Source organism: Gopherus flavomarginatus, chromosome 3 (assembly GCF_025201925.1).
Source record: "Gopherus flavomarginatus isolate rGopFla2 chromosome 3, rGopFla2.mat.asm, whole genome shotgun sequence".
Classification (NCBI taxonomy): Eukaryota; Metazoa; Chordata; order Testudines; family Testudinidae; genus Gopherus; species Gopherus flavomarginatus.
The window spans coordinates 2,819,720-2,847,368 of record NC_066619.1 but is presented as its reverse complement, the minus strand read 5'-3'; the positions used below and the strand labels follow the sequence as shown (position 1 = coordinate 2,847,368).

General features: G+C 51.5%; 1 protein-coding gene across 3 annotated transcripts in view; it reads left to right on the top strand.

The window, feature by feature from the left end:
* Positions 1-2,310: 2,310 nt before the first annotated feature.
* Positions 2,311-27,649, top strand: part of DNAJB5 (DnaJ heat shock protein family (Hsp40) member B5) — a 30,474-nt gene continuing 5,135 nt past the window's right edge. The window contains exons 1-3 of one of the 3 annotated variants that reach the window (XM_050943654.1): positions 2,311-2,394; positions 10,936-11,180; positions 19,600-20,198. In XM_050943654.1, the coding sequence (XP_050799611.1) occupies positions 10,970-11,180; positions 19,600-20,198 (810 nt within the window). In that variant the 5' untranslated portion in view covers positions 2,311-2,394; positions 10,936-10,969. Of the gene's footprint in view, positions 2,395-3,991; positions 4,165-5,726; positions 6,119-10,935; positions 11,181-19,599; positions 20,199-27,649 lie in introns of those variants that run through there. The other 2 variants (XM_050943653.1, XM_050943652.1) reach the window with 2 other exon arrangements.

Below are 27,649 nucleotides of genomic sequence, written 5' to 3'. Positions count from 1 at the left end.
AGTGAGCAATTTGGTTTCATAGGCCACTGCGTTTTTAATAGGTACGTGCTGTTCTGTGATTAAGGGAGCAGAAAACGGTTTGTGAGGGTCCTTAGAATCTGTGGGTGTTTGTTCCAGGCTCAGCCCAGCCCCCAATGATGCTCTGTATCCTGCACACACAGGTCTTATCCTTGTGGGAGAAAATTCTACTGTGCCTGAGGCAGGGATGAAAGTAACTTACGAGACTTACCAGTACTGCTGGAGTCCTGAGGGGGGTGTGGCCTTATCCGGAAAAGGTGTGGCCTAACCAGAAGAGGCGGGGCCTCTCAAGATTTAAAGGCCCTGGGGCACCGGCTGTGGCTGGGAGCCCCAGGGCCTTTAAATCAACCCTAGGCTCCCAGCTGCAGAGGTGACTGGGAGCCCCCGGGGCTCACAGGCAAATTAAAGGGCCCGGGGCTCCAGACGCTGTGCAGCTTCGGGCCCTTTAAATCCCTGCTGCAGCTCCAGCTGGGATTTAAATGGCTCGGGGTTCCCGCGGCTGCAGAGAGCCCCGAGCCTTGCCGGGTTGGGGCTGGGATTTAAAGGGGGCGGATCTCCTGTGGCTGCGGGGAGCCCAGAACCCTTTAAATCCCACCTGCAGCGTTGGCGGCTGGCTGGGACCGGGATTTAAAGGGCTCAGAGCTCCTGTGGCTGTGGGGAGCTCCGAGCCCTTTAAATCTCGGCCGCGGAAGCCGATGCAGTCCGGCACGGCGTCCTGGCTCTTGGCGGTACGCCGATGCGGTCCGGCACGGCGTCCTGGCTCTTGGCGGTATGCCGGACCGGACCGGACCGGCTTTCTTTCACCTCTGGCCTGAGGAGCAAAGTTGTCCTCATCCCAGTGCTTTAGCGATCTTCCTCAATCTCGTTTCACCTGCAACTCCGGAACTACTCGACTTTGACTTTGATCCCACACCCCAGAATCCTTTGTGCTTCTTCAGACAAAAAAAAATAAGAATTTGCTATTTTTAAAAAGCTCATCATGCCATGCATGGCCAAAGTCAGCCTATACAGGTGAAATTTGCCCTGTGCAGAGGGCAGCAGTGCCAACCCCAAATGTTAGTTTGCACTTGGGTCACATTTTCAAGCTTTACCCAACAACCAGGAGGGCTAGAAACTTACTTTGGTTTTACATATTAGCTGAGGTTCTCATTTAATCATGTCTCTGGGACCTGGAGCTTTATGTAAAATATCAAATATTGTGAGGCTCCAAATCAAATGACTGTCTGATGCAAATAAAATGGTGAGAGCTGGCGATGTGGAGAAAGCCAGCACAATGTCCAGCTGTGGCGGGAGACGGAAAAGCAGCAGAGAACGAGAGTGGATAAGCAGAGAAGCGCGGAGATGTTAAAGACCAAGTGTGGATTTGAACCAGCAATGAGGAAGTTGACTGGGACAGTAAATGATCTCAGCAACCCAGTCCCTCATAGGGCCATGGCAGCGTTGCCCACACTCATGATTTTAACGAGTCTCGCAATATCTGGTATTTTCTTTAAAGTCCCTGCTCCTGGACTCCCATTACCATGCGACAAGCACAGCTTTCATCATTAAAAGAGTCGTATGCTGGCCCTGCCGGTGGTGGAGAAAACCGTGGAAACGGCTCAGAAACCAGGCGGCCAATCAACACCCACAGATATATTAGTTTTTTAAAGCTGGTGATTGGGGGGGCCCTGCGTGGGGCTTTCTGGGGTGCACAGGTTGTAGGGACCGCGCCGCAGGGCGAGGCTCCTGGCACCCAGCCCTCAGCAGGTGCTGCCCCCTCTGCAGCTGCCACCTCCTTTCCCCGGCCCCCCAACCCCCACAGGGCTGCACCCCCCACAGTGATAACACCCAGGGGCCCCCTCCCTCTCTAGTGATGTCACAGGCTCCCCCCAGTGATGTCACAGGATCCCTCTCTAGTGATGTCACAGGACTTCCAGAAGATTCCCCAGGGATTCCACTTGGAGGCATGCTAGGGGAGCCAATGAGAAAGCGCAGGGCGGGTTGTGGAGCCGCCAGTTTGACCAATAAAAAGTCGCTATGGGCGGTGCTAGGTTTCTCCGACCAAGGAGAGGGGGTGGTAGGCGGGCACTAGAGTGTGATTGCCAGGGAAGTGAACCAATCGCACCTGGGAAGAGGCAGGCGATCCGGGCCGTTTCCCAGGCGACACGCCTGAGAGCCGCCCCCCCGTGCAGACCAATGAGAGTGGAGCGATGTCAGGATTGGCAGACTCAGTAGCCAGTGGAGTTGCGAGGGCAGGCCGCGCGCTGGTGGGTGGGCGGGCGAGTTGCTATGTGGGGGCGGGTTCCCCTCACGTCACGGCCCGGCTGGCTCGGGGGGAGGTGGCGGCTGCTGCTGCCGGAGCCTCAGTGTCCGCGGCGTCCCGGGACGGCGAGAGCGGTGAGTGCGGGGGGGCCGGGAGCGTCCCCGGAGTGTCCCCCCCGCGCAATCCCGGGCGTGGGGCTGTGTCAGGACCCCCCCCGTGCACACCCAGGAAGGGGGGGGCCCACGGGGCTGTCAGGACCCCCCCCCGTGCACACCCAGGAAGGGGGGGGCCGTGGGGCTGTGTCAGGACCCCCCCCCCGTGCACACCCAGGAAGGGGGGGCCGTGGGGCTGTGTCAGGACCCCCCCCCGTGCACACCCAGGAAGGGGGGGGCCCACGGGGCTGTCAGGACCCCCCCCGTGCACACCCAGGAAGGGGGGGGCCGTGGGGCTGTGTCAGGACCCCCCCGTGCAAACCCAGGAAGGGGGGGGCCGTGGGGCTGTGTCAGGACCCCCCCCTCCGTGCACACCTAGGAAGGGGGGAGCCCACGGGGCTGTCAGGACCCCCCCCTCCGTGCACACCCAGGAAGGGGGGGGCGTGGGACTGTGTCAGGACCCCCCCCGTGCACACCCAGGAAGGGGGGGGCGTGGGACTGTGTCAGGACCCCCCCCGTGCACACCCAGGAAGGGGGGGGCGTGGGACTGTGTCAGGAACCCCCCCCGTGCGCACCCAGGAAGGGGGGAGCCCACGGGTCTGTCAGGACCACCCACGTCCACTCCTGCGAAGGGGGGGGCAAGGTTGAGTGTTAAGGCCTCCCCATGTGCACACCCGGGAAGGGGGGGCATGGGGTTGAGTGTCAGGAGCCCCCCACGTGCATACCCGGGAAGGGGGGAGCCCACGGGGCTGTCAGGACCACCCACGTGCACTCCCACGAAGGGGGGGCAGGGTTGAGTGTTAAGGCCCCCCCATGTGCACACCCGGGAAGGGGGCGGCATGGGGCTGTGTCAGGACTCCCCACACGCATACCTGGGAAGAGGGGGCACGGGGTTGAGTGTCAGGAGCCTCCCTCGCGCACACCCAGGAAGGGGGGGCCTGGGGCTGTGTCAGGAGCCCCCCACGCACATACCCGGGAAGGGGGAGCACAGGTCTGTGTCAGGGCCCCCCCCACGTGCACACTCAGGAGGGGGGACACACCAGGAAGGGGGGGTGGCCTGGAGGTGAGTGTCAGGGCCCCCCCAAGCCCACCCAGGAAGGGGGGGTGGCCCGGGGCTGAGTGTCAGGGCCTCACATGTGTACACCAGGGAAGGGCACAGGGCTGAGTCAGGGCCCCCCAACATGCACACCTGGAAGGGGGGACTATGGGGCTGAGTGTCAGGGCCCCCCATGACAATAGTGAGCGCTGGATGGCACACATCTGAGTGTCAGGTTCCCTCTTGCTGCAGCATCCTGTTCCTTCCGTGTATCCATTACAGTGGTGGCAGAGTGTTGCCCTGTCTCCCCTTCCCCAGGGGATGTGCCTGCTGCTGGTGACATGCTGCCCCTGGTTGTGTGGGAGGCTCTGGCAGGGGAAGGGTTAACTCATTACTGCTCTCACATCCCTGGACCCTGTGTTCCAGCCTGGTTCCGTGCGGGGGAATTAACTAGCAGGGGGAGGAGGGGGCTTTGGGGGCTGCGCTGTGTGGGAACTAGCGATGATTCACTTGGTGTAGTCATGACATTTCGGGATGGTTACTCCAGGCTGGCAGGCAGCCTGGGCACTGGTGGCTCTCCCTGCCCTGGTGAAGTCTCCTCACTAAGGCTGTCCTGTCAGCCTTACCAAACTTGGGCTTGGCTGCTGGTATCGAGCTGCAGGTGTCTCCGTTGCGGACATGCCAGCAATTCTGCTCTTCTGGAGTCGCATGGAGAGGTATCTTCTGATTTAATACTTCTCTGATTTAGAGGCTCTCATTTATTTCTGAGATGTAAGGTGAAGAAACTTTTGTTTAGTTGCAAACCCTTGTGTCAGTTTGGGTCTGCCTTTCTGTTGTCTGTCTTGGATTCCTTAGGTGCATCTGGGTCTTTCCCTGTCCTGCCTCGCTGATCAGTGTGTAATCGATGTCCTTGTTTTTATGAAATAACAATCGTTCAGTGAGCGTGAAATTGTCCCTAGTTCTAAACAGCTGGCTAGTCTGGGTTTCTCTAGAATTCAGCGGTTTGTGTTAGATTGTTTGAAGGGGACAGAACATCGCACATTGTTTGAGGGGGGTTGGTGGGGGTTGTGTTTTGTTTTTTGTTTTGCTAACTTGCAAATCTCTCTGGGCATTTTGTATCTAAATATACTCCATTTGTGACCGCCAATACTTGAGTGCGTGTTACAGTCCTGTGTTAGTGTGGAGTTAACAACAGAAGAAAGTACGGGCTTGCTTATGGCAATGACTTAATTGCTGAAGCAGTATTCTCTCAGGTGAGGCATGAAGCAGCGCTCTGCTAGTGCTGTGTTACTGTGCAGGCAGCCGGAACTGTCTCTGTTAAATGAGCGATATGCTGTACAATCAGAACTACCTTTGCTATTTTGTTGAGAGGATACCCATTGGTTATTATCCTGCAGTTGGTCTTTTATCAGAGATCCTGAATGACAGTGAAGAAACTCAGTGTTACTGGTGGCCTGCAGTGAGAGCAGTAAACACATGCATGAAGGTGACTTTTAAGAAGTTCTGTGATATCCATTCTGAAAGAAGCATCCTTCAGATGCTGCAGTGATGGGAGCATTAGAAATGCATCTGCATTTGGGGAGTCCCTCTGGTTGAAAACGCCATGTTCACAAGCACCTTTCTGCTCGGCGGGCGAGGGGCGGGGGAGAAGGGGCAGAACAGTGAATATAGCATGCCGTCAGGAAACAGGCATACTCTGAGCCTGAAGTCTTAAAGGGGAGGACAGGGAGGTCCAAAACAGTTAATGTTACTTTTTTCTGACTTAGAAAACTAGGACAGCGACACTTTCTCTCTCTGTTTTGTCCGTGGGGTAAAGTGCCACTGACGCAATTGAGACGTGAAACAATTAATTTCTGGTGAAGCCAGGGGACGGTGTATTCCCCACTCTAACTACATCCATCCTCTTACCCGCTTAACTGCAGTGGGTGGCTGTATTAGAGAAGATAAAGGTAGGTAACCGGCTCTGGGGTAGAGCGGCATTGCTACAGTTCCAGAGCCACCTCATCGTTTCTGACACCACGTTTATAAATGACATGGACGTCCGAGCCAACTAATAAAAGGGTCTTACTCTGGGAATTGTGCATAATGAATTGCAGCCTAAATTATAAGGACCAGTGCTCTTTCAGTCCAAGGAAGCAGCAAGAAACCAATTAGGGAGAATTACTGCTTGTCAAGTGACTTCATTGAATGGTTTCTTCCCGTTCCGTAATGGGGAGTGGATTGCTTAGTGCTGCTAGAAAGCACACAAAGGAAAGCTTTTTTTCATCAAGCATGGAGGCTGCTTTCTGAACTGCTCAGCTCACTTGGAAGTCCTGTTTCCAGCAGTCAACCCTTCCATCCTTCCCATTTTAGAACTGTGTTGGCTTGTCTCAGAGCGGAGTTCAGCGTAGGTCCAGAGCCATTCCGCTGAATAGGAAATGCCTCATTCTTTATGGAAGAATCTCTTCCATGCTGTCAGAATAGCAATTGTAGAGTTGAGTGCCTTTGCGGTTGCTTATGCTCTGAGTGAGTCATTCTCTTCTCTCCATCCCGTACCACCACCCATTCCAGACCAGAAGAAGTCTTGGTAACTGTCAGCGTTGAAGAATTTGTTTCCAGTTTGATGTTTAAAATAAAGTTAGAGCCTTTAAAAATGAGTGCTTGGACACTGAATATGTTTCTAAAGTTTCGGTAAGTCAGTTTGCTTGTCTCATGCTTGTGTATTCTCCATAAATGCTCATTGAAGACAAATATGTTACAAACCAAAGAGCTCTCCATCAGCACCCATCTTTGTCTTGTGAATGGTCTTCTGACTTCATTTGTTATCATGTCATGACCACAGAATCAGAAGTTAGAGATGGAAAATCTTATGACATCATCCGTCCATGTAAGATTGCTGCTTTACATGAACATAGTAGGATTAATATCCAGCTGTCTCTCTGACCCCAGAAGTAGCACTGTCTGATGCCATGCTAGAGGCCAGGACCAAGGTTCTCAAAAGTGGCTAGTGATTTGAGGCACCTCCGTTTTTGAGTCACCAACTTGAAATTCCTGAGAAGTCCCTGATGTTCAAGGATGGGTGTTCAGTAATTTCTGGAATTCAATCCACCTCAGCTGGGACCTGAAATATCAGGTAGTAAAATCACTAGTCCATTTTTAAAATCGTGGCCCAGAATGCCTCCCTGCTGATTCAGAGTTAAATGGGAATCTAGAAAGTCTGATCTGGCAGAAGAGTTGTGGAAATAGACAGCTGATTCTGGGAAGGTGGGAGGGGAGCTGTTACAGGGTCAGAGTCGTGTTTTATCAATGCACCCATGCAGTATTGAGTCAGAAATGTGGCTCACCCACTGAATGACCTGCAAGATTTTGTGATGTTCTCTGAGACTGGTCATATAACTGCCCCTACTCTGGGCACCTTTCTGGGGAAATCTCTGCATGCTGCTTTTTCTCAATGTCCTGCTTGAAAAAGCCTCTCTGAGCGTGGACAGTAGTCAGACAAAAGACTTTACAGCATCAAAAGCTTCTACACATTTTCTTTTTTCCTTTTCCCCCAGTCTGATGAAGGACATTAAGGAAGGCAGCCACAATGTGACTAGAATATGGTGATTACCTATCAAATGAGGTTCTTGCATGACCTGCAAGTCCTTTCCCCTATGCTTCCTACCCCTCCCAGGATCTTACAGTGACAGCGTTGTAGGAGCAGAATAGAAGCCAGCTTTATTAGACAGCCTGTCTTAACTGTTAGACAGCCCAGTACTGGTGGTGAAGAAACTGTGAGGACAAATTCATATTTGTGGAAACAGGAGTCTTTGAGAGAGAGAATATTGGCCAGGCCTCTGGGACTGGACACTGGAACTGTCCTTTTCTCTTGTAAAAGTGTGTCTAGGATCTTTAACTTCTGCCAGAGACCGGCAGAAAGAATCAGTCTTTTTTGGCAGGTTAATTCCCTCCCCAGGGTTGGACTGTCTGCATTGGGTAAGAGCCAAGTCCTGCACTTTTGTGTTCCACTAATCCAGAGGTGAGAGTACTTAAAGAGATTAGTTAGAAGCTAATAGCATCTGCAGTTACAGCAACAGGGATAACATTCAAAGCTTTCAGTCTTCATGCTTCAGGGCATAGGTTGCTCATGCTTCAGAGGTAAGGAAGAAATTTGCCTCTTTCTGTGTGGCTTGCCCTTGCTTGGTTAGGTGCATGACGGGAGGTTTGTCTTCCTCTGAAGCATCTGACGTGGCCCTCTCTCAGACAGAATATTGAGCTAGATGACCGTTGGCCTGTCTGTTTTATTTATTTGTATTGCAGTAGTGCCTGGAAGCCTCAGTCACAGACTGAGACCCCATTGCACTAAGCTTAGTACAGACACAACAAAAGGATGATCTGGCTCTAGTCACTTACAACATACGTGTACGATGGGAGACGGCAGGTGGATATGAACAGATGGGTGAAGAAGCACAAGGAAACAATAAGACAAGGGGATGTCTGTCAGCACAGCAAGCTGGAGACCTACGTTCCAGTTTGAGGAAACATCGTCACCCTAGAAACAGAAAGGTCGCTGCCGCGGCAGGAGGGCTAGCCACCCCAAGTACAGACCTACCTTCTTGGGCAGTATGCACTCGGGGTGGCTAACCCTTCCCGGTGCTCATGCCGTTGCTGCTACGCTGCTATTTTTTTAGCCCACTAGCTTGATCAAAGCTAGCACAGGTATGTCTCCTCAAGCTGGGATTTACATCTCCACCTGGAAGTGTAGATATACTCAATGTTGGTCAGCAGGACAGGCGTGGTCTTAGCACACCAGCTGCCTAATTCTTGTCAGGTTTGTCATAGGCATCATGGCAAAGCAGAGTGTGAAGGAGGCCCATGAGATAGCTGTGGGTATCTGTATGGGGAGTGCCTACCAGTGTGAGGGGCAGCGTGGGAGAAAGCAAGCGGGTGCTTGTTTGAAGACTTAAGAAGTGAGTGATGAAGGCCAGCAGCACTGGCCAATAGGAGGCAGGGCTCAATATCTCACTAGCGAATAAGAGACAATGGGGATGGGCCATGAAGGGCCTTGAAAGTGTGGGCAAGTACTTTCTGTTGGCAGGCTAGAGAAAGGGGAGCCACCAGAGAGATGCAAAGAGAGAAGCGTCGTGGTTCAAGCGAGGAGCTATGAAAATTATTGTGGCGGCACGTTTTAAATTGATGTGAGCAGGAGAAGATGGAGTCTGTCAAAGCCAGCAAAGAGGATGTTATGGTAGTCTAATGGCAAGATGCTGAGAGTCTGGACAAGCATTTGTGTGTGTGCATGGAGCGGAAAGGCAGTGTATCAGACGTTAGCACCTGGCTACCTAGGAAAACAGCTTTCAGCTCCATATCATCACTCACTGGCGTTCCAGTCCCATTGTATGTAGTGAGCAAAGTATTAGGAGCCAGCGGACGGGTATTGTGGGCAAGGGAGAAAGAATCTGGTAGTGTCTATGTGGGTTTTTGAAATGCAGGTGCTGCTAGCGCAGAAGCTGGAATGCTTTGAGGGCGTATGGGTTCGGAAACGTGCTGGCATTTAGAAGCTAGGCTGGGAGAATGCTGTGGGATGCTCTTTACGCCCACAGAGGCCTTCTTATGTCTCTAACAATAGAACTCCTACGCAACTTGTGTGCAGGCCTGCCATTCTGGGTGTGCTTCCAGCAATCGCTACTGCCGCATACAGGGTAATTATTTCCAGTTACCAGTGTAACTGATTAACAGGAAATCGATTCTGCGCAAACATCCTTCTCGCTCACCTTCCTCGCTCAGGTGCTCAATGTGCCTCTTTTGGAAGCAGGACATTGGGAAGAGACATCTGAGAAATGTAAGCTTTGCTGAGCCTTTGCCATAACTCTTGCCCTAGATCTCTGAGCATATGGACATCTCCAGCTACTCTCCCGATTCTCCATGCCTCTGACAGCTTTCAGTCTTCAGCATGATGCCCGTGGAATGCTATTGTCTGCCCCAGTCCCGTTCCTGGGTTCCGTGCCACCCAGGTGTCCTATGCCATCTCCATGCATTTCGGGTTGTCCCATGCCGTGGAGAAAGTGAATCCAGTGTGTGGCTGACTTCATTGCACTGTGTCAGGATATGAGATGTAGCCATGCCTAGGGCTACTGATAGTTCTAACTTATTGCTACGTAATTCATTAGTTGCAGACTCCCTTAACATAGTCCAAGCTAGGCTAGAAAACACTTTATAAATATCTTCCCATCATCACAAGATATTTCTGTCTAACAGCATCATCCTTTGTCTTCTTTACATACAAATTACAGCTCTTGCGTGGTGAGAGGCACTTATCCCCAGATGAACGCCAATCACTGTGCAGAACAAAATGTTTCAAGTTCCTTTAAGGAGAACTACACAGCACGCAAGCCCCTTTCGTTCTCACCCTTCCCTAGCGCTGAGGCAAAAGGGTCGCCTCAAATTGGTTTGGATTTTTTGTTCTGCTTGTTTTTTGCATTCGAAATTTGGTTTCTTCCTTCCCTGGAGAACCCAGGCATGCAGAGGACCTTGCTAGTGAAGTCATGTGAGGCTGCTGCTCTTGGGAGAGGGGCTGCTTAGTTTAGACTTTCCTAGGGTGACCAGATGTCCTTTTTTTTTTTTTTTCTTTTTTTTTTTTTTTTTTCTTTTTTTTTTAATAAGGACAATCCTAATATTTGGGGCTTTTTCTTCTATAGGCGCCTATTACCCCCACCCCGTCCCGATTTTTCACACTTGCTGTATGATCACCCTAGACTTTCCTCCCCCATGCACCCACACCCGTTTGTAGGTGGGCAGAGCCGCCACAGAGGGCTGGTCTACACTGGGGGAGGTATCGATCTAAGATACACTATTCACGTAGCTGAAGTTGCATATCTGAAGTTGAAGTATCTTAGATCGATTTACCTCAGGTCCTCAAGGCGCGGGATTGACGTCCGCGGCTCCCCGTGTCGACTCTGCTACCGCCACTCGCTCCGGTGGAGTTCCGGAGTCGACTGGAGTGCGTTCAGGGATCGATATATCGCGTCTAGATGAGACGTGATATATCGATCCCCGAAAAATCAATCTCTACCCGTCGATATGACAGGTAGTCTGGATGTACCCTCAGGTTACAGCCTCATGTGACGACATTAGTCAGATCAGCCATATAACACTACTGTGCACTAGCTTAGCACTTTGTATCCATAAACTTCAACGCACGTCACAATGGGGGAGCATCACAATTCCTATTTTACAGGGTGGGAAATTGAGGCACAGAAAGGTGAAATAGGCCCCGGGGGCCTGTTTCCTAATGCCTTGCTCTGACCACTAGATATGGTGAAATGTGTTGCAGGGTCTTGAATTGGTCCCTTAGCAGAAAATGTGTAAGATATAAATTGGGCAAAGGTTATGGAGAGCTGACTATGGCTGTGATGGGAACATGAGGTTGGTCTGGGGTAAGTCTGGTGGTGGGGAGCAGGAGAATTGCCAGTTCCCCTAAAGTTGTCAGGCAATACATGCGTTACAGAGCACTGTCTATCTCCTTTTAGGAATAAAGACTCAACCGGAGGCAACGTCGCAGTCATGGGAAAGGATTATTACAAGACCTTGGGGCTCCAGTCTGGAGCCAACGAAGATGAGATCAAGAAAGCCTATCGGAAAATGGCCCTGAAGTATCACCCTGATAAAAACAAAGACCCCAGTGCAGAGGAAAAGTTCAAGGAGATCGCAGAGGCCTACGATGTCCTGAGTGATCCCAAGAAAAGAGCTGTCTACGATCAATATGGGGAAGAAGGTAAGGGGCTGGGATGGTGAATGGCCTGGAAGCGTGTGAGTACCCAGTTAGCCGGGTAGGTTTAAATGTGCTGCTGTAAGCAAGAATGCATTTCTACGTAAAACAAGTAGCGAATGTTCACAAGCGTGGGTAGCATGTCTGGAATTATTCCCATGACTCATTCCTGCCTCTGAAACAATGTTACTACTACCAAAACTGGGGAGAACAAACACCCAGACGATGCCATCTCTCCTAAGAGCCAAAGATAATCGCTTGACCCACTTCTCGACTAATTATTCTGTGGCCAGTCAAAGCCAATTTTCAGCATGTGATCCCAGCTCCTTGCCCTCATCACACAGAGATGCCAGTTAGACAAGGAAGAAGGCTGTACAGGGAGCTAAGTCAAGGTGGTCATTGCCACTCACTCTGATAGCTTCACTTTTTCGCTTTTCAGCCGGTTATTCTGAAGGCTTCTTGAGAAGGCAGAAATGACAGGTGTTTATATCCTCGATCAGATATGGGCTGCAGAATAACTCTCGCTGCTAACTCTTCCCTTCGCATAGATTCTCTAGCTACAAACACGCTTTTTCCTTTCACTGGGGCTTAGCGTATCTGTGCAGTGGTGTTACTTGTGCACTAGTCTCTCTTTTTTTTTTCTTTTCCCTTTCCTTTGTTCTTGCTGGTATGTACTGACCTACATGTTTCAAAGCCTTTCCCAATTTAAGTAATAGATTCTTGTTTTGAAACTAAGTCGCTGCTGTTGTCTCCCTGTTGGCATGGGGTAGGGAGCTGTTCACCACGCACAGCCTTATTAGTAGAATATGAAAGCTTCTGCAGCCCTATTTGCTGAGGATGAAGAGAGCAGAGAATAGCATTTGCATTAATCAGCAAAAGAGTTTAGCACTTAAAAGAGCAGAAGGTCTGGTGTAAACAGACTGCTCAGCTAGCAAGATGTATTCTCCCAGGCAGGCTTAATGAATAGGTGCATCAGCTTTTCTGAGGCATCACCATGATTTTGCAGGGGTCAAAGATACCTTTGTGCCCTCAGGAGCAGAAAGAGATCTCTCTGCAGTTAGTGACCAAAGTCTCTGTTCTTAGTGTGATGCTGTTTGAATGATTAGTGGCAAGAGTCTATGTAGCCTCTCCCTGTGGGCATGGGAGAGCTAGGCACATAGACTCATAGACTTTAAGGTCAGAAGGGACCATTATGATCATCTGGTCTGACCTCCTGCACAATGCAGGCCACAGAATCTCACCCACCGCCTCCTGTAACAAACCCCTAACCTATGTCTGAGTTATTGAAGTCCTCAAATCGTGGTTTGAGCATCAGCAACGTGTGAAGAGAACTGAAGAGCTGCTTTGGGAAATCAAGTATCAGAAGGGTTCCCGTGTTAGTCTGGATCTGTAAAAAGAGACAGTCCTGTGGCACCTTATAGAATTTGATACCATCAGCTCAGGATTAAACAGAGACTGAATGGCTAGTCAGCTACAAAAGCAGTTTCTCCTCCCTTGGTGTTCACACCTCAGCTGATAGAAGAGGGCCTCATCCTCCCTGATTGAACTAACCTCGTTATCTCTAGACTGATTCTTGCCTGCATATTTATACCTGCCCCTGGAAATTTCCACCACATGCGTCTGACGAAGTGGGTATTCACCCAAAAAAGCTCCTTCTCCAATACGTCTGTTAGTCTATAAGGTGCCACAGGACTCTTTGTCGCTATTTGGGAAATGGTGATAAGTGGGCGCTCTCACTGCAGCCTCCACAGGCTGCACGGAAGGTGGGGCTGCTGTAATTCCCAGTGCCTGGCTTGGAAGCTTTATTGGGAGCTGGGATAACTAGTTTTTCTGGTTTATCTAAACAAGAAAGAAAGACCCACATGAGTTTTAGAAAATCTCCATCCTGGCAATTCTCACTCTTAAAATCACTTGCCCGTGACTGAGCCAGTTAAGTATCAGAGAGGTCGCCGTGTTAGTCTGGATCTGTAAAAGCAGCAAAGAGTCCTGTGGCACCTTAAAGACTAACAGACGTATTGGAGCATGAGCTCTCATGGGTGAATACCCACTTCATCAGATGCGTCCAGTTAAGTATGACATTGCTGTGATGGACGGTCTGAACTGCAGCAGTCATCTGCTGTCTAAAATCAGAATCACCTGCCTCCAGTGAAAAAACAAACCACCTGGGAGGATTCATCAGAACAAGACTTTTATTTCAGTTGGGGTGTAAGTAGGAGTGGGGGGATTAAATTGAAAGGCAAACACAGCTTAACTGAGGGTGAGAGGGGCTCCCACGGGAGAAGGAAGTGTCCCATCACTAAGCACTGTATAAAGCTCTAGAAAAAGGACACTGGACAAGAACCTTCCCAGGCCCCGAGGGAAGGACTGGCTGAGGTTTAATAGTCCTGACTCTCCCTTGCTTCTGTGCTGCCCTGTTTATACTCGCAAGTAAAAGCTGCAGCAACTGTGTTTTCTAATAGATGCTCTAGAGCATGTTGGATGCTAAATGAGGCCAGAAACTGCTGACATAGCTCAGTCTGGCCAGGAAGGTGGATCACCTGAGGGCTTTTCTGTGACCTCAACTTTCATCTCCCTGCACCTTGCTGCTTCCCCAGGTCTGTGGATATCCCAATCTTCTTCCCTGCTGCCAGGAGATGGTGGAGCTTTCTTAAATGCTACCTGGTCCTTGAGGAAGCCCAGCTCCATGCAAACCTGGGACTGATGTAAACCTGAACAGGGGATCTAAACTGCCACTGAAAAAAAATGTGTTCGCTGCATGCGCCCTGTCTGCACTGCCCCCATTCCAAGCCTCTCCAAGCCCATTCCTGCTGGCAGGTGCCATTCTGTGAAGGGAACGGGGTGCAAAGGCAGCCTATTGGCATAGTCCTGCTTAGTGCTCCATCCCAGGGCACGTTCCTCGTGCCTAGGGCGATACCACATTCATGGCCATGAAAAACGTGTTTTGGTCTTTTGTGGGCTTTTACCCTATGCTATACAGATTTCATGGGGGAGACCAGCATTTCTCAAAATGGGGGTCCTGACCCAAAAGGGAGTTGCACGGGGGTCACGGGGTTATTTTAGGGGGGTTGGGGTATTGCCACCCTTACTTCTGCGCTGAATTCAGAGCTAGGTGGCCAGAGAACAGCGGCAGTTAGCTGGGCACCCAGCTCTGAAGGCAGCGCCTCCCTGCAGCAGCGCAGAAATAAGGGTGGCAATACCATACTTGCCATCCTTACTTTTGTGCTGCTGCTGGCGAAGGCTCTGTCTTCAGAGATGGGCTCCCAACCAGCAGCCGCCGCTCTCCAGCTGCCCAGCTCTCAAGGCAGCATCACCGCCAGCAGCAGCGCAGAAGTAAGGGTAGCAGTATCATAACCACCCCTGCAATAACCTTGTGACCTCTCGCCCCACACTCCTTTTTGGGTCAGGACCCCTACAACTTCAACACCGTGACATTTTAGATTTAAATAGCTGAAATCATGAAATTGATTATTTTTTAAAATTCTCTCACCATGAAATTGACCAAACTGGTCTGTGAATTTAGCAGGGCCCTACTCGTGCCAGACTGCTTCAGTGCTGGGTTAGCAGTCAGTATAAATACACAGTGCTAAGGCTAAGACTTCACCCGTGGCCATGCCAGCAGGTGATGGGCCCTGTGGGGGCAGGGGAGGAACAGTATGGGCAGCTCTGGTCCTTCATCTCACCTTTTGGGTTCCACATTCTTTATTTTGCCATTATTCAGTGGGGTCGGCAGTGGGTTTCATTTTCTCCCATTGGACACTGAGGCTGCCAGCGTATTCCATGGAATCACCCTCCAGAGATTACTGCCCCCGCAGCTGCGAGGCTCAAACGCCAACTGTAACTGAGAACTTGAGTTTATTCTTGGTGTCAGCGGCTCGTTACTCTATGAACTTTCCTGGCACTGAGCTGGACAGAAAGGACTCCCTACGGCCCTGCTCGGGAGCTAAGATCTGTGCTGTAGTTTCCCTCCCCTCCCCATTATCAATGTTTCATCTCTTTGACGATGGTCTGGATAGAATTCTTCCAGCTGGCGCCACGTGGCTCCTGCACATGCACTGCTGAGTTCCGGCGGATGAGGACACAGCAGGTAATAACTGGCCTTTGAGGATTAGGGATGATAAGGCCTCAGCTCTTCGGCACCCGAGCCTTTAGGACAAGGGGTGGAAGTAGGAACAGGGGATAGGCATTTTCCCATGATTTCCATCTGCTTCCTAGTTTATACTACTAGGGCCAATGGAAATGTTCTGGGCTTCACCACTGTCGCATGCCACGGGCTGTGCAAACAAGCCTCTCATTGCTCTCCTCTGTTAGGAGCCTTTACTGGGTGCCAACACAGACTCGTCCGATCCCTTCCCTTTGTGGCGGACCATGACATCCGAAGCGTGCCGCCTCTCAGTGGTTTGGGAAGGGCCAATTTGCTCTGCAGGAGCAACTAAGTAATTGTGGCAATGTCAAAAATCAAAGCAGCCTCAGTCCAAAAGAGCCATTGTTAAGAGTTCTTCCGTTGCCAGCACCTCAGACCAGTGGGTGGCATCCTGGCAAAGTGTGGCTGCTCCTGGCCAGAAAGGGAGGCAAGAGTAAATTAATGGCTCTGTTTCTTTGAGCGTGAAGGGAAGGATCCCAGAAGAAACTGACCAGCTGTTTCTGAACCAAACCATTCACAAAGCAACACGTGGACTCGGAACCCTCTCGTGGGGGGCTGAATCCTGGGGTGGGACTCAAACACTGAAAGGAAGAAGGGGTTTGTCGTATAGCCCCAGTCCTGAGGTGAGGCCATGACCGGCATACCCCTTACATGCTGTTTGGGGAGCTTACGTGGGATGAGAGGAAGGTTGGTTCAGGAGGGAGGGTTCTAGCCTGGGACTGGGAGACCTGGGTCCCTGTAATGGCACCAAACGTGCTAACCATCTCTCAAGGCCTCTGAAAAGGGAGGTGTCCCTGGTGACCTTGGGCAAGTCCCTTAGCCTCTCTGTGCAATAGGGCTGACAGCCCTGCCCCCCTCAGTGGGTTGTGAGGTGCTCCCATACGGTAGTGATGAGGGCTAGATACCTGCCTTGTATAGACAGACAGGTCTTGTGCGGCACTCACCCACACTGGTAACTGGACGCCTCTTTCCAGAAGCCTTGAGAGGGTTCGTGGTAGTTGGGCTCCTTTGCAGTAGTGTGCCAAGGAGGGAGGCAGACCAAGAGAGAGGCCCTGAGTCGCGGTGTGCCCCGCTGGTGGTTGCCTGTACCTTCTCATGCGCAGACATAGCCTCTCTCTGCTCATGTGAGCCCAGCTCGTGCCTTCTGCTCCATTCTGCAGCAGAATCAAACTGCTGATGTCTGAGTGTTGCTGTGACACAAATGCAGCATTAGCTGTTGCCAGAGGATCACGTAGATGTTCTGATGGAGGTGGGGGGAGGGGGAGAGGAGGAGAAGAGAGGGGTGTCTGTCTAACCACCTACTTGAAAGCACTGAGGGTGGACCTCCAGTTCCATTCTTTGCCAGGTTTGGGACACTAGAGCAGCCCCAGCAGGCTAGCGCGGGTAGAAGGAGACCTACTGTGACACTTTTGCGGGACTGGGCAAGGGGGCTCAGACATCATCCCACCCCTCTCCCCCACAAGGCCTTAGGCAAAAGAAAAGACTAAATGAAATTGGATGCAGGTCAGTTTCAGTATATGTACTGGTCTTACATGTGCTTCCAAGCCTAAGTCCCTTTTGCACAGTGTTGCAAAGGCTTAAGGTATGTGGCTGGCAGATGGGAATTCTTTGCTTCTGTGCATTGTATTCAAGCCAACAAAAGACCTCTGCATCCCAGGGCAAACTCATCTGTCAAGACCAACAGAAAAGAACAGGAAGTTTGTCCGTCGTGCGTTTGCCTGGCTTGCATCTCTTGCTGCTGTCTCTGACTAGAGGGGTTGGCACAGGACGTCAGCTTTTCAGAAATAGCACTATTTTGTAAGTGGAGAGCTGAAAATAGACACTGAGCTGGGCTTGGTTAGACCCCTTCTTGACCCCTCCAATCAGAAATATTTGACACAACATCCCGAAGCATGTGGCAAAGTGAAGGGGACAATTGGAAGTAGTCTACCCTCAGCCTTGCGTGACCTGCTGGGCACTTTAGTAATCCTCTTTGTATTTTTATTGCAGATACACTTTTGAGAGGGGCTGTTTGCCTGACACCCTGGCTGTGTAGGGACTTCCTGGGGTTTGCTGTGGACAGATATAAATGTAGAGTGTCTATGCAGAATCAAGTAGGAGCAGGCTTCTGAAGAGGGTGGGGCCTGAGAGAAGCCCTGGTTGAAGAAGATCTTTTGCTAGTTACCAAAATAAATAAATACCCAACTATTTTCTGTATCTCTGGGTTCTGCTCCTGAGCACCACTCCACCGACCAACCTCGGCTGCTCATGGTGCAGAGGAAAGCAAGTCTTTTTTTTTTTTTTTTTTTTAAACAAAAATCCATCATCTCCCCTCACACTTGTCTCCCATCAAAAAGTTTTGATACTAACATCTCCGGTTGTTGAGTCTTGACTTTTTTTGCAAAGTACTTTGTGGCCCTCATGTTAGCCCTTTCATCCGAGAGCGTAGCCTATGTCTCACTCGCGGTCACGTTTGTGGTGGAGAGGCTTGTCAGCGTATAATGCTGAGCTTCCATCAGTCTGTGTGGAAAAGCCCTGACTAAACAATTGCTCGCTGAGTTCAAAGCCTTCCATAAATTGCTGAGTGTGCTCCTCCTGGGCCATGAGTCCCTGGCGCAGTTCAGCCGCCTTGGGAGATGCAATAGATCACAGCACGAACAGGGTGTTCAGGAGGTGATGTACTGCTGACATACAGAGAGGACTCAGCACTGCCTTTGGCGGAACTTAGACTTCTAATTTGTGTCGCTAAATTAATCTCAAAGAGCCATCAACTGCCTAGTCCATATGGTCTTTGGACTCCAACTGTTACCATGCTGTGAAATTTAACCGATTACAGAGACTGAATTGCTTCCTGCAGCACAGTAGGAAGGAACTCAGGAAGATTATGCTTAGGAGCCTGGCATGCAGGGGCGGCGAGTTATATGGGCCCATGGTGCCCGTGTTCCAGGAATGTTGGAGCGGGGTTCCCAGGCCCTGAACGATGTTCGGGACTGGGTCTCTCCCTCGGCCCCACCTGCTGCCCCCGGTGATTTAAAAGGCCCTGGGGCACCGCCACCGGCAGCACAGCAGGGCTAAGGCAGCTTCCTGCCCACCCTTGCTCCTTGCCACTCCTGGAAGCAGCCAGCATGTCCCTTCAGCCCTGGGGTTACAGGTTGTCTCCACGTGCTGCCCCCGCCCCAAGCACCAATTCCACAGCTCCCGTTGGCTGGGAACTGGTGCCTGCGGGCAGTGGTGTGCGGAGACCCCGCCACCTAGGAGGCACTGCAAGGGGGGGGATGCAGGTCGCTTTCGGGAGCCGCCTGAGGTAAGCGCTGCACCCCTTACCCTCTCCTGCACCCCAATCCCCTGCCCCAGCATAGAGCCTGCACCCAGACTCCCTCCCAGAGCCCTTGCCCCCTGCCCCAGCCTAGAGTCTGCACCCTAAAGCCCCTCCCACACCCAGACACCCTCCCAGAGCCCCTGCCCCAGCCTAGAGTCTGCACCCCAAAGTCTCTCTCACACCGGGACTCCCTCCCAGAGCCTTAGGCTGGTGCGGGGCGGGGGCAGGTGGGACTTGGACTTGTTCTGGGCACCAACAAAAATTATACAAACCTTCCGCCTCTGCTTGCATCTGTCTCTAGAAATGGAGCCTCCCAGAGCTCTCAGTCATAAATACATCTTTTTCCCTTGTGTTATCCCCTGGCAAATACTGGTTCCAGTACTAGAAACAAAGAAAATACAATCAAGTGTTTGTGGGAGACAGGCTAAGAATTTGGATACTCGTCAGCTTGGAGGTGGTGCTAGAAGTCTGGCTGGCTACTTACTCGCCTTAGTAACACAGGGTTTCTATCAACTCTCCTGTTTCATGCCCATTTAACATGAGCCCCGGTTACAAAGTGTCTACTGCAAACTTGAGCTCCAGCAAAGGGTTGAGAACAGAATTACATCTCAACTCTCCAGACCCTGTAGGCTAGTTGTGGTGCTCACCTTCCAACCAGGGAAGATAAGATTGCTCAGCTGTATTCCTGCTAGCTAGTTTCTCCAGGGGAAAAGGGATGCAGATTGTGGCCAGGTTGGGAGTGAAGGAGGGATGTGAGGGGATGTGTGGGATCCTACTGCCCAGAGAGAAGTAAAGAGCAGCTTGCAACACCAAGACTGAATTCCGCCTTTGGTTCTCATGCTGCATAGTAGGAAAAAACAATAAGTCTAGTCAGGGTGACCCGGCCATCACTCTGTCTGCATTCCCTGTGCTTCAGGCAGGACTAGGAGGGAACAGCCTTCTTCCAGGGATTATGTTAACGTTGTCTTTTCCTTGCTGTGTTCTAGGACTCAAAACTGGAGGCGGTTCCTCTGGCGGCTCCGGCAACACTTTCCATTACACCTTCCACGGAGACCCGCACGCTACCTTTGCTTCTTTCTTCGGTGGCTCCAATCCCTTCGACATCTTCTTTGCCAGCAGTCGCTCTCGGGCGTTCAATGGGTTCGATCAGGAAGATATGGATATCGATGACGACGATGACCCTTTCAACGCCTTTGGACGGTTCAGCTTCAACGGCATCAACGGAGTCCATCGACGGCACCCAGAGTCTCTCCACACACGAAGGAAGGTCCAGGACCCACCCATCATCCACGAGCTCAGGGTCTCCCTGGAAGAAATCTACCACGGCTCTACCAAAAGGATGAAAATCACCCGCCGGCGGCTGAACCCTGACGGGCGAACCACAAGGACCGAGGATAAGATATTGAACATTGTCATTAAAAGGGGGTGGAAAGAAGGAACCAAAATCACCTTTCCCAAAGAAGGAGATGCCACGCCAGACAACATCCCTGCCGACATCGTCTTCATTCTCAAGGACAAGCCTCACACACATTTCAAGCGAGACGGCACAAACGTGGTCTACACGGCTATGATCAGTCTTAAAGAGGTGGGTCAGTGGGAGCTCCCCGCCACTGTACTGCTGGGAGATGAGTTTGCGAGTTGGAACAGTACAGATGAGAAGGGTGATTAACTTGCACGGGATTAGAAGGGCACATAGGGTGTAATACGCTAAAGCAAGAGAGATCTAGAATGGGGTGTTCTCCCTTTGCTTTACAGACCAACGTCCATTCCTGTTTGCAGGAATGACACAACCTCAGGACTTCAGGCCCAACTGATACCGTTTGAACTACTCTAATTCCCCTTCCCCCCGGCTTGTGTGCCAAGCTTGACCTTTGGTATGGGGGGTTGGTGTCTGGAAAAGAGCCCAGACCCGAACCCCGTAGGTCAAAGGAGAAACTAGTCCAGTGGCTTTTGCCTGGCCAGCCCCATTTGTTGGTGGTGTCCCAAACACCACATCTCGTCAGTCTTTGCCATCGGTGTTCTGCACTTAAATACCAGGCTGACTGTGGCTGGGGAGGTGAGTTGGTCCCAGTGAGGTTGCAGGTTTGTTGGCGTGGCTGCATGGGGGCAGTTTGCACGGCACCCTGGTCCTCACTATGCCTTGCTTCAGCCTGTGCTAGCCATACACTTCACTTCTCTTCTCTTCTCTCCCTCCCAGGCTGTGCGCTGTTATTGTTTATTCAAGCAGCACATGATGGTAGTTTTGTGCTTTGTAGAACAAGTCAGTCATGGTCTCTGGCCCATGGAGTTTGCAAGGAACTTTAGAGGGGGCTCGATGAGTCAAAGCAACAAGCAGTGCAAGGCAGGAGTAGAAAGGAAGACGAGGGTAACCCACATTCATGAGATGCATGTTTGATGATACTGCTGTCTAACTTGGTTTTAATAAGTCCCAGCTGGCAGGTACATTTAAAATTTAAATTGCTGGCAGCTGCAATTTACCATTCACTTCAGATTGTAGAAGTTGTCTGTCTTTTCATGTAGATCTTGGTGGGCGGATTTTTTTAAAGACCGATTTAGTCCATGTACGCAAATGCGTTTTATAGAAAAAATCTCAGCAGATCAGGTCGTGGGTACAAACGTCTCAGTGTATGCCCTTGAATCAGGATACTAATCAGGATGGCTCCCCTTCCTCTAAAAACTTGAGGGAACTTTCCCATGGGCTCTGTAACCAGGTGGAAGCAAAGGACTACCAGGGTGCGACTTCCCCTCATGCATTTGAATGGAGTGCCACTTCACAGCCCCACTGTGACCATTCAGAGCTGAGTGTTTTAGGGGCACTCTTCTAAAGGCATGTTGGAGGCACCGGAGTCAAGTTGACTTACATTAACACTGGAAACCGAAGTTTACTCTTGAAGTGCACGGCTCGGTTTTCTGCAGCCAGCAAAACTTGGGAGAGACAGGGCTGTTTATGGAGTCATACCTGCCGTATCTCAGATGCTTCCTCAGTGCCTTCCTCACAGCTATGCCTGTCACACCAGACCTAAGTGGGTCCTTCTGACATCAGTTTCATGTTCCTCAAGCATCTGTCAGTTTCATGTTTCCTGCTGAGGGCATGTGGGGGGTGGCACCATCAATACTCGAGGCAGAGAATCTGCCTCTGTTCCGCTCCCTTTACCTGAGCACTGAAAATCACCCACAAGTCCTCGCACTTAGAGAGGGCATAGCTAGTTGCCATCCCTCCCTCCTTGCAGCCCTGCTGCAGAGGGAAGGAGGGGTGAGGAGGTGAAGTGGGGCTGGAGCATCATGGTCTCCAGGTATCCCTAGTTTCTAACCTGCTCTAATCAGAGCTGGGGTTGGGAATCAGGGAGCCGTAACTAGTTGTTGCTTCTCAGTATCTCGTGGGTTGCCCTGGGTGGTTGTGTGGGAGGTGGGATTCATCCTGTGTTGGGAGCAACTGTGTCAGACTCCTGTCATCCCTGGGCTCCTGCAGCCCATCAGGGAAACCTCCTTATTCCTCTCCTTTGTGACAGGGCTGGTTCAAACCCTTTAGTTTAAAACTGGCAGAGAGCCACGTTCTCAATTCTTCATCAGATACACCCCTCCCCAGTACCCTCACCCTCCTAGGCCTCAGGTCAGAGGTGAGCAGCTGGCCCATCAGATTTTGACAATATCTTCTGTAGCTATCGCCTGATAAAACCAGTGGCCAAGCCGGGGGGTGGAGAAGGGAGACACTTCCCCGGTCTCTGAGTCCAGGTACCACTGAACTCTGTTCATCGTTCCAGTCACTCGCGTCTGTCCATGGCGAGCAAGCCAGCCCTGGGCGCTCGCTGGCACCTGGCACCGCCCAACAGGAGCGGCCCGGCGGGAGACACATCCGAGAGGGCTTCCCCAAAGACACGTGGGCGGCAGGAAACTGTCCGTTCTTCAAATTACATGAGCAGCTCAGAGGGAGGAAGAGGGAGGAAGAGGCTAATGTCACGAGTCCGAGTTAAAGCAGCCCCACCAGAAACTTAACGTTTGCACTCGGAAGCAACCTCCCTGCGAATGCTCCGCTTAGATCCTAGTGTTAGTGACAGCTGCCAGTCACAAACCTTAGTGGCTTCCCCCTTGTTTTGAGGCCTTGTCCTGTCCCCACTGAAGTCAATGGCAAAACTCCTCATTGGCTGTACTGGGAGCAGAGTAAGGCCCATCATTAAAGTCGGTAAATCCCTACGGTTTGAGCTTGGCACAGCGTTCAGCCATAAAACTTCCTCGGATTGAATCCAGGAGGGCAAATGTCACGTGGTGCCCCCTCTTTAATGTGGAGGTGTAGACTATGGAGGTTGCAGTGCAGTCTGGGGGCTTGGATTAAGGTGGAGCATTGTATGCTGGGACTCACGTTAGTGGGCTGCACAAACATAATAAAAGTGAACTGTTCTAATATATCAAATTATATGCAAATGTGGTGTCCCCCAGGCTCCTGGCAAGTTGCCAGTGCGGTCCCTATCCTTTCAGAGTGATGGGCACTGATTATTATGGAGCATGATATCAGTTGTCTGTCTGTCGTCTCAGTGAAGGCAGCGTGGGGGTTGGTCATTCCACTAAAGCTTATCCAGTCAAGGGGATTATTTTCCACAGTTAGTGTTGCTAATTCTTGTCTGGTTTCACTGGTGTTAAAGGGCTAGAGTAGGGGTGGGAACCATCTGTACTAAGGAAACGTTAAAAATCCACAGTAGTGTCTGCTGCCTTCTTTCTTAAATTTTTGAATGCTTTGCAGTGTAACAAGCATGTCGGTTTACACTTTCAGAGTCTCGTGCACTAGCACAGTGCTGCAGTGCCATGTGTGAGCTACAAACACAGGAGAGGCTGTCTGTCTGTCTGTCTGTCTGCTTTTAAATCACATCTCTTGGAATGAAACATAAATGTTCCAGGAGCACTTCTCTTGGCCCATTGAGCTCTCTGAAAGCTGATTCTAAAATACATAAATTTGGGGCCAAATTCAGATTGCATCCTTTGAAATCATTGATGCAGCCTGATGTGAATGGCAGGTGACGCTAAAGTTTTAATTTTGATACATGATTTCTCCAATCGGTTTCAGACTTGATGAGGAAAGAGTTCAAGCTATTGAGGGGGGGAGGGATTGTTTTTTCAAACAGTCTTATAGATGCCGTAGTGAAATCAGTGCATCAGTTTTCCTCTGTTGGCTTTCCCGTCTATGTAAAATCAAATCATCTTAAAATGAGTTGATTGTGGTTTTGGTTTCTCTGCCTGGCCTCAAGTCCTCTGCCAACTTGTGTGCTTTGCCATCCATCACATTTTCCATGTAATGGTTTTCTGACTCTGCCCCCTGTTGCTGTATCTTCTAAAAAGCAAGAGAGTTTATATTTCATTTCACTTCTATTTATATTTCTTTCCGTATATATGACCCTTAAGTGTTACTTGAAACAGAAATTTTAGACAAATTTTAACTTTTTAAAATTTCACTTGACCTCTTTGCAAACAACTGTTAGATCTGTGCAGGCTCCACTTGGTGAAGCTTATGCATGAGCTCAGGTGAGGAAAGAGGCATTCGTTAAAACCGCTAATAACCAATTTGTTGAAAGCACCCAATGGCCTGATTTTCAGAGGGTAATGAGCACCCAGCTCCTGCTGAAGCTAACGGGAGCTCCAGGTGCTCTGCACCTCTGCAGTTTGGGGCAAGGTGGTGAGGACTTCGGGGTGGGTTTGTCAGGAAGAGACCAGAGTGCACCAGCTGCATGCAGAAGGTGGGGAAGAGAGAGCAAAACTAACCTGGTCCCCTCAGCCTGGAGAAGGGAGCCAGTCTCCACCTGGAATTCAGCGAGTTCTGAACCCTGGAAGGTCACCGTTCATCATCACAAGTGCTGACAGCTGCTGAACTGCAGCATTGGGAATGGGATTCTAGACACAGCCCGGCTTCCCCATCCTTGCTACAGACTATCTGCTTTTCATTGCTCTCGGTGACTGAGCCTGCAGCGCTGGGGCTGGTCAGGATTGGGTTCAGCTAAAACGGCCCAGATTACCATGTGTAAACCAGAAAAGTAAGGCTGCTAGGGTCGCTTTAGAGGTCTCCAAGTAACACTGCTTGGCAAAGCACCTGGAGACCCTTTGGCTGCATTGTCAGCACTGACGCTTCTAGTCCTGTCTCCATTTTACGGGTGGTTTGATTGACGTGTTTGTGGTGTCGGGCAGAGCCAGGAATAGAGCCCAGCGTCTCTCATTTCCATCCTATCTCCAGTCACTGGAGAGCCCGCTCTCCGCAGCCTGACTGCTCACATTCTTGGCCTGCTTCCAAAGGAGCGAAAATGGTCCAGTGAATGTGAGTTGCCTCTGGAATCAGAGTTCTTCTTTTCTTCTGTCCCCTAAAGAGAGCCAGAGTGGGCCCTCGCAGTGCGGCTGGAGCTGCAGTCCCCTGGGTGGAGAAGCAAAGTGCACTTCGCTAATGACCGGGGGGGAATTGCAGCCTCCTCAGATGACATGAAAGGATATCTGAATGGGGGCTACAGATTCTTCCTTTTGCCCTGTACGGTGATGTCTGAAATTGGCATAGGATTTTCCCGAAGAAAGGGGTAAGGGAGGAGAGGCAATGTTGTCTGCCTTAGACACAGCAAATCTCTTCTTTGCTGCTTTTGCTCTGGAGGGTAGGAGTGGGCACTTATCTGCCCTGAAAGCCAACGGGCAGGGCCAGCAAATCTTGGAGGCCTCACACAACTGCGCCTGTTAGAGCCTGGGTTCAACGTAGGTGTCTGCTCTAAGCCTGGGTCCCAGGGGCTGGAGGGAGAGCATGGGGGAGGGATAGCTCAGTGGTTTGAGAACTGGCCTGGTAAACCCAGGGTTGTGAGTTCAATCCTTGAGGGGGCCACTCTAGGGATCTGGGGCAAAAATCAGTATTTGGTCCTGCTAATGAAGGCAGGGGGCTGGACTCAATGACCTTTTAAGGTCCCTTCCAGTTCTAGGAGATAAGTATATCTCCAATTGTTTTATTTTATTTTATTTTTTTTTTAACCTCCCCTGTGAGCAGCACACGTACTCAGGCTTTATTAAGCATCCCCCAGCAGCGTTGGTGCTTCTCGGAGCATCACTCCACGTCCCATTTGCTAACGGTGACATTTTTCCCTTGATAAAAGCGAGGCAACATCCTTGCCCACATGTGCAGCGGAGCTGCCGGGGTTATTTAAGGACTCAAGGAGTTTCACACTGCAATGCCAAGCTCTGTGGCCTGTTACTGCAGGCTGCCTTGTTGCCATGCAGCGCCACCCCCGCACGCACGGGCCATTCTGCAGGAGGCAGCTTGGATTTAGTGCTGACATCCCAGGATGGCTTTCTCTTCACCTCCTCAGACGTGCAGTGGGAGGGCTACAGCTCGGTGCTCTGGCATTTACTGGTCGCATTGCTGGGCGGCTTGTTCCTCAGTGGAGCCTCTGCATAGTTGCCTGATCCCAGAGAACCTGCACAAGCCCAGCACTCCATCTGCAGATGGAGAAGTGCCTGTCGGAGCAGAGGCCCAGCCCTGACCTGCAGCCCTTCCTGTCACCCTGCCATTGTGGGAGCAAGACCCCACCGGCTCAAAGCCAATAGGGTCAGCTTTCCTGCCAAACAACCCGAGGCTGGGACTGGGAGCGCAGCCAGCAAACGCCAGTCCTGGCAGCTTGGCTTGCAGAGTACCTGCAAGTTAGTGACTCCCATGTTTGGCCATACAAAGCCACCTGTGTGCAGCAGCTCGAAGGGGAGTGCTGCCCGGATTGAACCTGGGAGGCTGTGTGACAGCTTCCTTGACTCCCTGGGGAACCTGCAGGGCTGCGGGCAGAGGAGTTGTTGGTTACAGAGTAGCAATAAGCTAGTTCACGGGGAGCAGGATCGGTCCATCCCCACGTGTGGTTTACACATGGCTTGGGCTGGGGGGAACTGGGGGAGGAGCTTAGCCAGCTCAGCTGCAGGGAGGCGGGCGCTCTTCCTCTTGGCACAGCTGGGGTGGGGTTAGTCATTGCTGGGCTGGGGGGGGGACTGGGGGAGGAGCTTAGCCAGCTCAGCTGCAGGGGGACGGGCGCTCTTCCTCTTGGCACAGCCGGGGTGGGGTTAGTCATTGCTGGGCTGGGGGGGGACCGGGGGAGGAGCTTAGCCAGCTCAGCTGCAGGGGGACGGGCGCTCTTCCTCTGGGCTCTGGGCACAGCCAGGGTGGGGTTAGTCATTGCTGGGCTGGCTCTACAGTTTGGCCTCTGAGCAGCCCTGACTGCAAGTGCTGCAGAGATGGATGCCCAAGGGCTTGTGGGGCAGAAGGAAAATGTCCCATGTGACTCTCGAGTGCCTATCCCAGGAGCAGCATGGATCCCAGCCTCGGCCAGAGAATGCACGTGTTGAGTGGCATCCTAGGGGTCCTCTCCCCACACCCCCAAAATAAGCACCATCAGCCAAAGGGTTTCCTACAATCTATCACACGGCACCCCCCTTCCCGAGGGGCTGGCTGCCGGTTTCCTCACTGGTGCGTACAGCTCAGTGCCACAGAGTCACTGAGAGCAAAGCCCCGAAATCGAACCCGGAAGAGCCCAGCCCCTGCACCTGTCAGCTTTGCACAAGCCCTCTTGAGTCAGTGAGTCCCCAGCTTGGGGGAGATGGAGCCCATTTCCAGCTACATGCTTTCCCTTTCCTAAAGAGGCAAAACTTGTTAAGATTCGCACCAAAATAGAAAGCGGCAATGCCTGAATGAGCCAGTACAGCAAAGCCACTACCACCCTGCTAAAAGGAAAAGCCAGGCAGAGGAACTTGCAATGCTCCAGATAGGGCACTTCCTCTGGGTTCTCTGAACCCAACGTCTGTCCTTAAACCCTCTGTGGAGATAGAGCCGTGCAGGGAGCCAGCCATGTGTAGCCTACAGGAGAGCGGGCTTTATTGGGAGCAGAGAGGAACCCTTAGAGACTCATCCCTCAAAGCACAGCAGGAGAGCTGTGTGTAGAGTTCCAGCCGCAGGCTGTTGGAAGCAGTGGTACAAGTAGCCGGAGGCAGAGGTGTGCTGATGCAGTTCTAGGTAAGCTCCCTGCCCACGTCCGTCAGTGGATCTCCCTG